The sequence below is a fragment of the Erythrolamprus reginae genome, chromosome 13 (genome assembly GCF_031021105.1).
Source record: "Erythrolamprus reginae isolate rEryReg1 chromosome 13, rEryReg1.hap1, whole genome shotgun sequence".
Classification (NCBI taxonomy): domain Eukaryota; kingdom Metazoa; phylum Chordata; class Lepidosauria; order Squamata; family Dipsadidae; genus Erythrolamprus; species Erythrolamprus reginae.
The window spans coordinates 15,121,806-15,134,864 of NC_091962.1; the positions used below are offsets into that span (position 1 = coordinate 15,121,806).

Here is a 13,059-nt window from a genome sequence, read left to right on the forward strand (position 1 = left end):
AGTTCTGATCTGTGCTCTTCTGGTTTGTGCCTCTCACCCCAAAAAGCTGCTAAACCCAAACCAGGTGGCATCTCCTGTAAGTTACGCTTCGGTTTAGGGTTTTGGTTCTGGCTTGTTTGAAAAAGGACCTGTTGGGCCCAAAAGCCCACGCCGAGAATTCCTGTATCTTTCCTGCTCATCTTAAAAACAGAATTAAAAAAAGGAAATGTAGCCTTGCAAATTTTTCCATGCTGCCTTCAACCTTAATGAAGTCTTTAGAAACAACACAAGTGCACGGAGAGGGGCAGCATACAAATCCCATAAATAAATAATAAATAAATAAACACTAAAAAGTTTTACTGTGCAATTAGCTGTGATCCATTTATCCATCACGACAAATAAATTACACCTTAGTGAAAGGGCTGTTAGAAGCAACCAGTTTCTTACTTAAAAAAACCAACAACTTTTGTTCCATTTTAATAAGACAACAGGCACCTGCAAGTTTTAAAATAAGTACAAATGGATGGTATGTATGTATGTATGTTTGGTTTTTATATTAATGGATTTTTAATCATTTCTAATACAAAATTACTATTGTACACTGTTTTATTGTCGCTGTTAGCAGCCCCGAGTCTCCGGAGAGGGGCGGCATACAAATCCAATAAATAAATAAATTACTGCTATCCACGACATAAAAACACAAAGTTGTAACCGGTTCATTCAACTAAGAATCTTTCTACAATTCCATCAGGTTCTTCCAAAACTCCCACTGTGGATGTTTGGAAGGGCATTGAAACTATTCTGCTCAATAAGATGATTTAACCCTTGTGATAAATATGCTAACATTTACTTTTCTGTGCTAGCCCGATGACAGATGCTCCCTCTCTCACAAAAGAAAAGCAGGCCCTAAATATACAGTGCCGTTTATTTAAAACGCGTCAAGGTAGTTCTATTAAGACAGACTTCAGTTGAATTAATTCACCCTCTTACCAATGGCTTCATACAGCAAAACCAGCATTGTTCCCTTCTTGCCAGCATGCTCCAAAATGTGAAAGGGAAACAAGGTCTTGCAGGCATCCAGTATACAATCTATACCTTTTTTCTGGCCATGTGCCACCTAAGCATCTCTAAAATCCTGATGCCCCCCACCCACCCACCAGTGACATAAAATTCTTACTATTTAAGAAGTGAACTCCTACTGACTGGGAAGAAGCCTAAAAGGGTTAAATAAGGTCTAGGAGGGAAGTGTTTTTAACAGGAAAGTGAACCCAAGAACAAGGGGGCCCCATCTGAAGTCAGTTGGGGGAAAGATCAGAAGCAATATGAGAAAATAGTATTTGACTGAAAGAGTTGTAGATGCTTGGAACAAACTTCCAGCAGACATGGTTTGTGAATCCACAGGAACTGAATTTAAGCATGCCTGGGATAAACATAGACCCATCTTGAGAGAAAATACAGGAAATAGTATAAAGGCAGACTAGATGGACCAGGAGGCCTTTTTCTGCCGTCAATCCATGTTTCTAAAAGGCCATTAACCTGGTTTAAACCAGGTTCCAATTGCCCCCATTAAAAATCAAACTGGCCCCCTGTAGGGCGTGGACCCCATGTTGGGAATCACCAAAATGGCTGCTAAAGAAAAGAGAGGGAGGGAGGGAGGGAGGAGGGGAGATTTTAAGAAATGGTTAGCAAAAAAAAAGGACCCTTGGAATTACAAAGTTCACTCCGCACGGATTCAATCCAATAATTCACATTTTCATCTGTTCGGAAGCAACAGCTGCATCCAGAAGTCCAACTTCAACAAGTGCAGGCAACAAGTGAACCCAAATCAAAGCAACTACTGCAAGAATCAACGAATGCTGAAGACCCACGGCGGCCTGGATCTTTGGTTCCTCCCCTGGCCCTTCCATTCTGGGCTTTTCACAAGGTTGACCTGCCCTGTGGCTTTGAAATGTACCCACAGGGATCGCCCCAGAAAGTAACACCTCTGGGAAACACAACAGATTCTGCCCACCACTGGACTTCCACAGTGGATATTGCTGTGTCTCGTCTTTTTTCCCCTCCAAGATTCTGGCAAAGGAGCCTGGAATATTCTGCACTTCCACAATAAAAGGCTCCCATCCCTCCGTGTCTCCCTTCTCCTAACCATCACGCAGAAAAAAATCTCTCAGAATGTTAAAAATACACCCAAAAGACGAACACATCGCTAAAAAATCACTCAGGATTTGTTCAAACTCGGCAGCAAAATAGGAGAGGCAATTATCTCCAGGACCGCCTTCTGCCGCACAAATCCCAGCGACCAGTTAGGTCCCACAGACTGGGCCTTCTCCGGGTCCTGTCAACTAAACAATGTCGTTTGGCGGGACCCAGGGGAAGAGCCTTCTCTGTGGCGGCCCCGCCCCCCTGGAACCAACTCCTCCCGGAGATTAGAATTGCCCCCACCCTCCTTGCCTTTCATTAGCTCTTTAAAACCCACCTCTGCGGTCAGGCATGGGGGAACTGAGATCTTCTTTCCCCCCAGGCTTCTACAATTTAAGCATGGAATGTTTGTATGTATGATCGGTTTTATAAATAAGGGTTTTTAGCTGTTTTAGTACTGGATTGTCACATGTTGTTTTTACCACTGTTGTTAGCCGCCCTGAGTCTACGGAGAGGGGCGGCATACAAATCAAATAAAATAAAAAAATAAACAAACAAATAAATAAATAAATAAACAAATCAATCAATCAATCAATAAATGCCCGTTTAATACCGACTGTCTCCCAAGACGGTTGTGGTCGTCTTTGCTCAAGTTGCCGACTGATGTTGACATTTGGGATTTAGCTAGAATAAAGTTTATCTGGAAAGTGTTTGTTTACAGCTGCAATTACGGGATCACAATTGCAACTGAAATCAACACTTGTTTCCTTGTGCTTTTGTGTTGTACCTCCAGGATTACAAGGATCAAAACATTTGTCCAGAAACGCATCTCATGTTTTGGTCCCTCTTTCTCTTTCCTTCACTTTAAAGCCCATGGCAGCTACACTGATTTCTTTTCTACAAGGACTTTGTGTAACAATTGCGCTGTAAATAAGTGGGGGATTGACGTTCCTATGATGTCAGCTCTTGAAAAGAATGCAATTAATAAAAATCCACTTGACTTAAGCGGTCAAATGGGGTTGGAAAAGATACACATCTCAACCACAGATATTTTAGGCAAAAGAAAATGAAGGTCAATCTGTCTAGGAGAAGACATCAATTTTCCTTCCGAAGACAGCCAACCATTCAAGTATTCAACCTGAAATAAAACATGCAAAGAGTTTAACCCAGCCTTGGCCACAGAAGCAGTTGCTTTGGATTATTGGTTTGCAATGCAACTTGGAAATAAAAATATTTCATTTTGCAGGACAAAGAATGGCCAGGAACACTCTATAAAATCTGGTAAAACTTTAATTGCAACATGCAGCTGGTCTATTTTTCTGTTTTTCCCTTTCCCCATGAAAGAAAGAAACAAAAAAGTTTGTTCATCCCTTCATAAGATAACAAACACAAGATAAGACAGGGAATCTGTTTGTGATGCCTTACAATGTAGCCACGACCTAGTTGTATAACTGATTACTCGCCAGATACAATGTAAATTACAGAAGTCAACCGCACTGTAACAAGGACAGATGAAAAGCCTGTGACATCTTAAACAATAACATTAACAGAAAGCCTGTTTTGTGAACTGCTCTGCCTTATAGGTGACGGAGGGACGTGTAGAGAGAGTTTTAGATAGAGCTTGAAGGAAAGGCCTCATTAACACCTGTCGGAAGCCTTGCGAAGGGAGGGTGGGAGAAACTGCCACATAATAAACAGTTCGAAACATACACACACACCCTAAAAATACTAACTGCAAATGCTTAAGCTAGGTAAATGAAATAATGCAGCATTTATTGCAAAATAAATAAATAAATTCAGGATACCTTGGTTGAGCCATTCTAAAACTATTCTATTTTTTTTTAAATACTAAAAGGAAGAAAAATGCAGAACTATAGGAGAAAACACAACCTGTTTTCTGAAAGAGTATTCCAAATTCCGAAGGGTCTGGTTCTAAGATGCTATTAAGTGACCTGGGTAGAAAAACCAAGCACATGAAGTCACAATCTGAAGTTAGTTGGGGGAAAGATCAAAAGCAACATGAGAAAATATTATTTTACTGAAAGAGTCGTAGATCCTTGGAACAAACTTCCAGCAGACGTGGTGGATAAATCCACAGTAACTGAATGTAAACATGCCTGGGATAAACATAGATCCATCCTAAGATAAAATACAGAAAATAGTATAAGGGCAGACTAGATGGACCATGAGGTCTTTTTCTGCCGTCAGACTTCTATGTTTCTATGTTTCTATGAACTAGGGCACAGGGAATTGTTGGTGAATGGTACTTCACAACAGGCAGTTTAGGAGTATAAAGTAAAGAAGAAAGAAGAAACACAACAGGTTATATTTTTTTTTAAAAGCCAGTCATGTTTTGAGCTGGTCAGAACCGAAGAAGCAACGAGACCGACACGGACTTCAGAGGAGAATCAGAACTGCAGAAGAGACAATGGCTGCCAACCTGCCTTCCATATACTGCACGAGAGAAAAAGTGGGCTGGAAAAATATTTGCTGACCCCTAACATCCTGGACACACACTGTTTCAACTCCCACCCTCAAAATGTTGCTACAGAGCCCTGCACACCAAGACAACTAGAGACAAGAACAGTTTTCCCCCGAACGCCATCACTCCCTCCACACTGTCAAACTATTTACTAAGTCTGCACTACTACTACTAGTAGTTTTTTTCTCATCATTCCTATTACCCATTTCCTCCCACTATATGACCGTAACTTGTTGCTTGTATCCGTAAGATTTTTTATTAATATTGTTTCCTAATTGCTTATTTGAACCCTAGGACAATCATTCTTGATTGACAAATGTCTCTTTTTCTTTTATGTCCACTGAGAGCATCTGCATCAAAGACAAATCCCTTGGGTGTCCAATCACACTTGGCCAATAAAGAATTCTATTCTATTCTATTATCTATTCTATATTCTATTCTATTTTATATTCTATTCTATTCTTGACAAATGTCTCTTTTTCTTTTATGTCCACTGAGAGCATCTGCACCAAAGACAAATCCCTTGGGTGTCCAATCACACTTGGCCAATAAAGAATTCTAATCTATTCTATTCAATCCAATAGTGTTAAGCATCTCAGAAAAGGCAAGAATAGAATCGTACAGGAAGATAAATGTTTTAGTTGAGAGCAGAGGCTGTTAAGAACATGATCTACAAATGTTCATCTCTTGTATATGTGTAGAATAGAATGGAATGGAATTATTTATTGGCCAAGTGTGATTGGACACACAAGGAATTTGTCCTTGGTGCAGATGCTCTCAGTGTGCATAAGGAGAATAAAATACATTCATCTTAATCCACTAAAATCTGCAGAGAAAGAATCTCTGCACACTAGTCTGTTTCTCACTTTGCAGCCGGCCAGAATCACACACGTTTACACCGATGCAAGCAGAATAAATGGGAAAAGATTTGTTAAGGGCTGAACCCCCACGATATGCACTTGCGTCCCATCTGAGGTGATTGAGACCACCCTGCAGTCACATCAGCCGCTGCACATCAGGACAACCTTGGCTTGTTCAACGAGAGCTTCAAGCGCCGCGCAATGATGTAAAAAATCCAACAGCCTGGTTGCCAAATCGTAATGACACGTGGGAGTTCCCCCCCCCCCCGGATGGAGCTTCCTAAGAGTTGGGAAAAGGACAACGGGAGTTTATAACATGGATTTGTTCTGGAGAGAGCGGCCAAGCGAAGGACGTCAGCACTTCCCACATTCGAAGCGCAGGTAGGCCACAAGGACAGCAACTCCGCTGTACCACCTCTCCCTTCTGCACGGTTCTGGGATGGGGATGATGGGATCTGGGCAGAGCAGGGCCACGTCTATTCAGAGCAAGGGCAAAGGATGAGGAGAACCTGAAATGGGGCCGAGAGCAGTTCTGTGGCCCACCTGTGCCCCATGGATGCCTTGCAGGTGGTTGGAGGGCAGTGCCCGGCCAAACCTTTGAAGAGCATTCGGAAACTACAAATCGTGCAAAATGCAGCCACACAAGCAGTCATGGGCCTTCCTAGCTATGGCCATGTTTTTCCAACACTCTGCAAACTGTATTGGCTGCTGATTGGTCTTCGGGCACAATTCAAAGTGTTGGTTATGACTTATAAAGCCCTACATGGCATCGGACCAGATTCCTTGCAGGACGGCCTTTTGCCGAATGAGTCCCAGCGACTGGTTAGCTCCCACCGTCGGCCTTCTCCAAGTCCCATCCACCAGACAATGTCACTTGGCAGGGCCTCGAGGAAGAGCCTTCTTTGTGGGGGGGCCGGCCCTCTGGAACCAGCTCCTCCCGGAGATTCGCACTGCCTCCACCCCCCTCGCCTTCCGCAAGAGTCTCAAGACTCATTTATGCCACCAGGCTTGGGGCCATTAGAACTCAGCTCCCTGGCCCGACTAACGGTTGTATGAACGGGTATGTCTGATTTTTAACGCAACTGATCCCTTTGGGATTGGGCGGCATAGAAGTTGAATAAATCAATAAATTTTAGATTGTTTGCTTAGTTTTAATTAATTGGATAGAGCTATTGCAGTGCGTTGTTTCTTTTTGTATGTTGTAAGCCGCCCTGAGTCCTCTCAGAGGGGCGGCATGTAAATCCAATTAATAAATTTATTGATTTATTCGATTTCTACGCCAGCCCTTCTCCCAAGACTCAGGGCAGCTTACTATACGGAGGAAGGTGGGCCACAGGTGTCCGGAGCAGCATGCGTGGGTGCCGCGTGGACGAAGCAGGCCAGGGTGATGGAAACTGGGGTCCGAGGTGCCCAAAATGACCACTGCCAAAAATATGGGGGTGTCCTGTGAGGGAGGCAGTGTGGGCCCCCACCAGAGGGACCCCTCCTCCTAGTTTTTTTGTCTGAAGAATGGGAATCCAGCAACCAACCGCCCCTCCTCACACATGTTCCCCCCCACCCCAAAACAGCCCCTCCCCCCCAGCCACGAGTTGTGAATCAGCACCCAAAGAAAAGGGGGGAGGGAGAGAAAGTAGTCCCTTGCAGCCAACATGGCCGCCTGCCCAGGACAATATTACTGGGGGGGTTGTAGAAGACGCCCCCACCCGTCACCTCTCTTACTATTTTCCACTTTGGGGCGTTTTTGCTCCCCTCCACAATGCCGCCCCCCAAAAGGGCCCGGAGAAAAAGGGGGAGGGGTAGAAAGCAGCCGGCGGACGGATACGACGCTTCGCTCCTTTTTTTTCTTCCTTTACGCGCTCCGCCCCTCACGGCGAGAGAGAAAAAAGTTCCCGGTATATAAGTATCGCTCCGCGCTCGCCTCACCAACCAAGCGGGGGGCAAGGCCGCCGCCTAGCGGATGGCTACCAATAAGGGGGGAAGCCACGCCTCTTTTCTCTCCGCCACCAGCCAATCGCCGCCCTTCTCTCGGCTGAGGGGGAAAAAAAACCGTCTCGCGCTCGCTTTTGTGTAGCACGCGCGCGCTCCTCCCCCCTCCTTTCTCGCGCGCGCAGTTCCCTCAGCCCGCAGCTTCGCCCCCCCATGGAGGGGAGGGGGCAAAAAAAAAAACAACCCCGGGAGAGGAGCCCCCCCTTTGCGGGAGTGGTTCGAACCGGTTTCCAACGGTTTTTCTCCCTCGCCTCGGAGGGCCGCCCCGCGCACGCGCGCTGCGACCCTCCCCTCAAGCCGACCGCGCGCTGGCTCTTTCCCCCGTCAAGTCCCCACCCCGCCGCCCCCACATAACGGGGAGGGCGCCGACTCACCTTCCCCAGAACGACGGCGGCGGCGGCCGCCTCGCCTCCCTCGCTGGGCTCCGAGGCAGGGCTCGTCCCCACTCTTAAAGGGGCCCGCGCCCCCCCGCCGGCTCCTTGGAGAAGGGTGACGGCGGCGGCGCGGCTCGCATGGGCCTCCTCGCCCCCCTCCCACGCGGCTGCTTTTTTTTTTTTTAAAGGGGTTGCGGGTTGGTACACAGAAGCGGCAACACAACACACACACACACAAAAAGGGGGTCCTGGCCGGCGGAGGGATACGGCGTCGTCGTCATTTCCTTCGGCATGGCGAGCGGGGCGAGGATTGGCCGGCGCGCGTGACGTCACCGGCAGAGGTGTGCGAGGCCGCCTGGGTGAAGTTTGTGTGAGGCTGACAATTTCTGAGGCTTTGGCTTTGGAGGGGAGAGGTTGCCTCCTCCCCGTCTTCTTCCGTCAACTTTTCCTTTTTTTCCTCCTCTTCACCATCTTTTCTTTCTCCATCATCATCTTTCTCCTCCTCTTCCTCCATCATCTCTTCTCACCCTCTTCAAGGGGGCTCCCTGAGGTAAATTCTCCTCAGCAGAAAGTGAACAAGAGTAGTAGATGCTTGGAACAAACTTCCAGCAGACGTGGTAGATAAATCCAAAATAACTGAATGTAAACATGCCTGGGATAAACATGGATCCATCCCAAGATAAAATACAGAAAATAGTATAAGGGCAGACTAGATGGACCAGGACTTTTTCTGCCGTCAATCTTCTAGGTTTCTAACAAGTGGAAGAGGTTCCCAGGAAGCATCAGGGTGAATGTCGTTTTTTGGGGAAAGGTCTTCTGAATCAGTCAACATTTATTTATTTTTATTGGTTTTATTCGACTTCTATGCCGCCCAATCCTGAAGGGCTCAGGGCCGTTTACAATAATATAAAAATAGAAATACGTTAAAAAAGAAGTCAAGTATGAAACAATCTAAGACTATAATCCCATCAGTCGAACAACACCCATACATAACATTCCATATAATTTGGCAACGTTGTTTTTATTTCCTTCTGCAGATGGGGAAATCCTGACCATAGACACGGAGAGTGGCGCCAAAGGGAACCCAGACAGATGCAAAGCAGATGTGAAGAAGCTCCTTGGATGAGAAGTGAAACGTCTTCAAAGAAAAACCAGAAAGACCACTTGCCTCTTGAAAAAAGCACCGATGTATCTTAATTTTGTGATGAATAATGTGTATCTGATTACGTCATACTCTTATTAAACTTGAGTGTGTTTCATTGAGAGTTGGCCTGTTTTTTCCTCTTCTGTTTATTTTATTCAATTTATATGCTGCCCATCTCACCAATGACTCTTCCATGAGATATTTTCAGCATGCAATGATGGTCCAAACTGCCTTCAATTCACTTGGCGTGGACAAGGTGATCCACAATTATAATGAAGCCAGATAGCATAGCAGCTCAAAAAAAATACCATTGTGAGAAAATGCCCATTAAAACTCAATTCCAAAGATGCCAAGAATAAACCATCCAAAGATCTGGAAAGCAAAAGTTCTTGGTTTTCTTCCTCAATTACAAGAGAAACAATTTCACAGAGGGAAGCATCCCAGTGGCAGACAGCTAGAAGAAAAAGTCTCATGCTTTTGCACAAAAGCTACACTTAGGTAGCTTAATCTTACGAGTCTAGAGAGGGGCGGCATACAAATCCAATAAATTATTATTATTAATCATAAGAAAGTAGGACTATGGAGCAGGTCTCAATAATGAATGGACCAAAGCTTTGAAAATCGTTAGTGATTGAGAGAAAGTAGTAAGTTTCTTGCTCACCCTATGTGTGCTTACAGACAAGCCATACTTACACATGGGCTGTCTGTTACTAAAGATAGCAAACTGCATTGTTCCTGGAGTTGAACCACTGAATCCTCACAATGTTTTTATGAATCATTTGAAGCTGCAGGTTTTGGATATGCTGGCTGCTTTCCACAGTTCCTCAGCTGGAAGAAGGAAAATGCTGTCCACATTTTTAGTAATATACACTCAGTTCATGAGTAAGTGTTCCGATTTTACATATAAATTATAATTAAAAATAAACTCATTCTTAAACCCAGAAACTTCCTGTAACCCCTTATGAAAAGAACACAATATTGCAAACTGGTTTAGGAAAAATAAACTCTACTAAAACGTTACATATTGTACTGTTAAAAGTAAACATGTTTATTTTAGTCTGTTTTAAAATTTAGTTTCAAAGTTCTGTGACATTTTAGTCTGTGATCATCAGACTTCAAGAAAGAAATGCAGTCAGGACTCTGCAATGTGGAACAAATTTTAATTTTAATGGATGTCAACATGCAACCCCCCCTCCCCCATTCATTTAGATCAATTTTCTTTTCAAGTATTTTAACTAGTAAACAGAGTAACATACTCAAATTAAATATACTGAGATGCAGTAAACTGCCAACAATACCTTGCTAATGTGCATGTATCTCATGCAGAGTCATATGACTAGTATTTTCTTTCTTCAAAATCTGCCCATTGTTGAAACTTTATAGTAAAATGTGTTTTATTGTTTCAATTATGTTATCATGAACTGAAGAAATGAAGAGCTGCCCATCTATCCACCCACAAATAGGAGTTAACTGTCTATCTATTCACCAGCATGATTCATAAATAAATAAATAAATGCCCCTCTGGAGTTCTCTGAATTATGGCCTTGCGTAACTGGTCTTTCTCCTTTTTCCTTTGATCTTTTGCTTGAGTCCAGTTTCTTCATGATTCTTTAGCTTGAAGGAAGTCTTTTGTTTTTTTAAATAGATGTAAATTTCTTTACAGGACAGTGGATTTCTGAAAAGCAGGACAAACATAGTAAATACATTCTAAAGGGTAATTATATTTATTTGATTTGTATGCCACCCCTCTCCGTAGACTCGGGGCAGCTAAGAACAGTAATAAACAGCATGTAACAAATCTAATGTTTAAAATAATTTAAAAACCCTTATTAAAACCAAGCATACACACAAACATGCCATGCATAAATTGTATAGGCCTAGGGGGAAAAGGGTAGTTCAGTTCCCCTGTGCCTGATGACAGAGGTGGGTTTTGAGGAGCTTACAAAAGGCAAGGAGGGTGGGGGCAATTCTGATCTCCGGGGGGAGCTGGTTTCAGAGGGTCGGGGCCACCAAAGAGAAGGCTTTTCTCCTGGGTCCCAACAGACGACATTGTTTAGTTGACGGGACCCGAAGAAGACCCACTCTGTGGGACCTAACCGGTCACTGGGATTCGTGCGGCAGAAGGCGGACCCGGATGTATTCTGGTCCGATGCCATATGCAATGTATAGCTGTGCATTTTTGGCAACATACAATCCCCAAGATGCCCTTTGAGTTGTTTCTAAGGCAAGGAACCTTTCAGAACATTTTCCTAGTGACAGGGGCTGCAACCCAGATTGATCTTAACCATTTCTGTTTGATTGTAGAGATAAGCATAGAAGGGTTCACAGACCCTGTTCACTGGAAAATCCGTGTAATATACTTTGGGGGCTGTTAGCATATGCAATGAAAATTACACAGATTTAATAATCGTCATATAATAGTGTGAAACAGGTTTGCTTCAAACTATTTGTCCTTTTTTGAATAGAATAAAATAGAATTCTTCATTGGCCAATTGTGATTGGACACACAAGGAATTTTTCTTTGGTGCTTATTATGCCCTCGGTGTACATAAATAAAAAATAAAATACATTCATCAAGAACCATAAGATACAACCTTTAGTGATAGTCATAGGTTACTAATAAGCCATCAAATCATACTAGGAAATGAAAGGAAATAAAGATAGAAGCAGCATGGTTACAGTCATTGAGAAGTGATAGGTACAAGGAAGGATGAGAATAATAATAATACAGTCCTAGTAAATAATTTCAGCGTTGTGGGAATTATTGTTTAGGGGAGTGATGGCATTCAGGAAAAAGCTGCCTTGTGTGTAGTTAAGTCTTGTGTGCAGTGTCCTATAGCTTCATTTTGAGGGTAGAAGTTGAAACAGTTTGTGTCCAGGATGTGATATGTTCTATTATATCTTCTTATTACTTCTTAGATATATTTTACTATGAGTATCTCCTCTATAAGCTTCATCATGTATTTTACTATGTGTATATATATACCCACTAAAACCCTCGTTGCGTATTGGACAAAATAAGTAAATAAATAAATGAAAAATATTTTCACGGCCCTCTTAACTTGTGCAGTCTACAGGTCCTCAAGGGAAGGCAGGTTGGCAGCCATTGTTTTTTCCTACAGTTCTGATTCTCCTCTGAAGTCCGTATCGGTCTTGTTGGGTTGCAGAACCGAACCAGACAGTGATAGAGGTGCAGATGACAGACTCAATGATTCCTCTGTAGAACTGGATCAGCAGCTCCTTGGGCAGTTCGAGCTTCCTGAGTTGGCACAGAAAAAAAATTCTTTTTTGTGCTTTTTTTATGATGTTTTTGGTATTAGGTGTCCATTTTAGGTCTTGAGATGCCATAAAAGCTAGAAAGGTCTTCATAACTACAGATGTTAGAGCATTTGAAGTCATTTGCGCAGAAAAAAGAAACATCTTAAAAATTCAGTAGTGGCTTATAAATCCCGTTGCTACCGGTTTGCGCGTATGTGTGAATTGAGAAGAATCCCGGGGAGGGGGGTTGGGTGGAGCTTCCCGCCACCACTACCGATTCACAGAACCGGGCCGAACCTGGAGCAACGCACCGCTGCTGCTAATGACATTTTAAAAACATGTAATCTGTAACACCAACATTCCCCATGAAAAGTTCATGGTCTGGGCAAGATTTTACAAATCGAACAGAAAAAGAATTCACTCGGAACTGAGCAAAACGGACCGATTACTCGCCCGATCTTATTAAATATTTGCTTATTTGGACTTTAGTTGACAGTCACACAAGGGACTGTCAACACAGCTTCTGCTCTGGCAATCTCATGCTACTCACCAGAGCCTACAAAACTTTTGCCAGACCCATCCTTGAATACAGTTCATCTGTCTGGAACCCATACCACATCTCGGACATCAACACCCTTGAAAATATCCAGAGATACTTCACCAGAAGAGCCCTTCACTCCTCCACTCGAAACAGAAGACCCTACGAAAGCAGACTATCAATCCTTGGTCTAGAAAGCTTAGAACTACATCGCCTAAAACACGATCTAAGTATTGCCCACAAGATCATATGCTGCAACGTTCTACCTGTCAATGACTATTTCAGCTTCAACCGCAACAACA

At 43.5% G+C, this 13,059-nt stretch overlaps 1 protein-coding gene across 3 annotated transcripts in view; it reads right to left on the reverse strand.

Annotated features, from left to right (window-relative positions):
* The window catches only part of POGZ (pogo transposable element derived with ZNF domain), a 28,491-nt gene extending 20,593 nt beyond the window's left edge, over window positions 1–7,898 (reverse strand). The window contains exon 1 of one of the 3 annotated variants that reach the window (XM_070766306.1): window positions 7,818–7,898. Coding sequence is in view for 1 of the 3 variants with exons in the window: in XM_070766305.1 (XP_070622406.1) it covers window positions 970–1,056 (87 nt within the window). In the remaining 2 variants the exon portion in view is untranslated. Of the gene's footprint in view, window positions 1–969; window positions 2,279–7,176; window positions 7,303–7,817 lie in introns of those variants that run through there. The other 2 variants (XM_070766307.1, XM_070766305.1) reach the window with 2 other exon arrangements.
* Window positions 7,899–13,059: the final 5,161 nt, after the last annotated feature.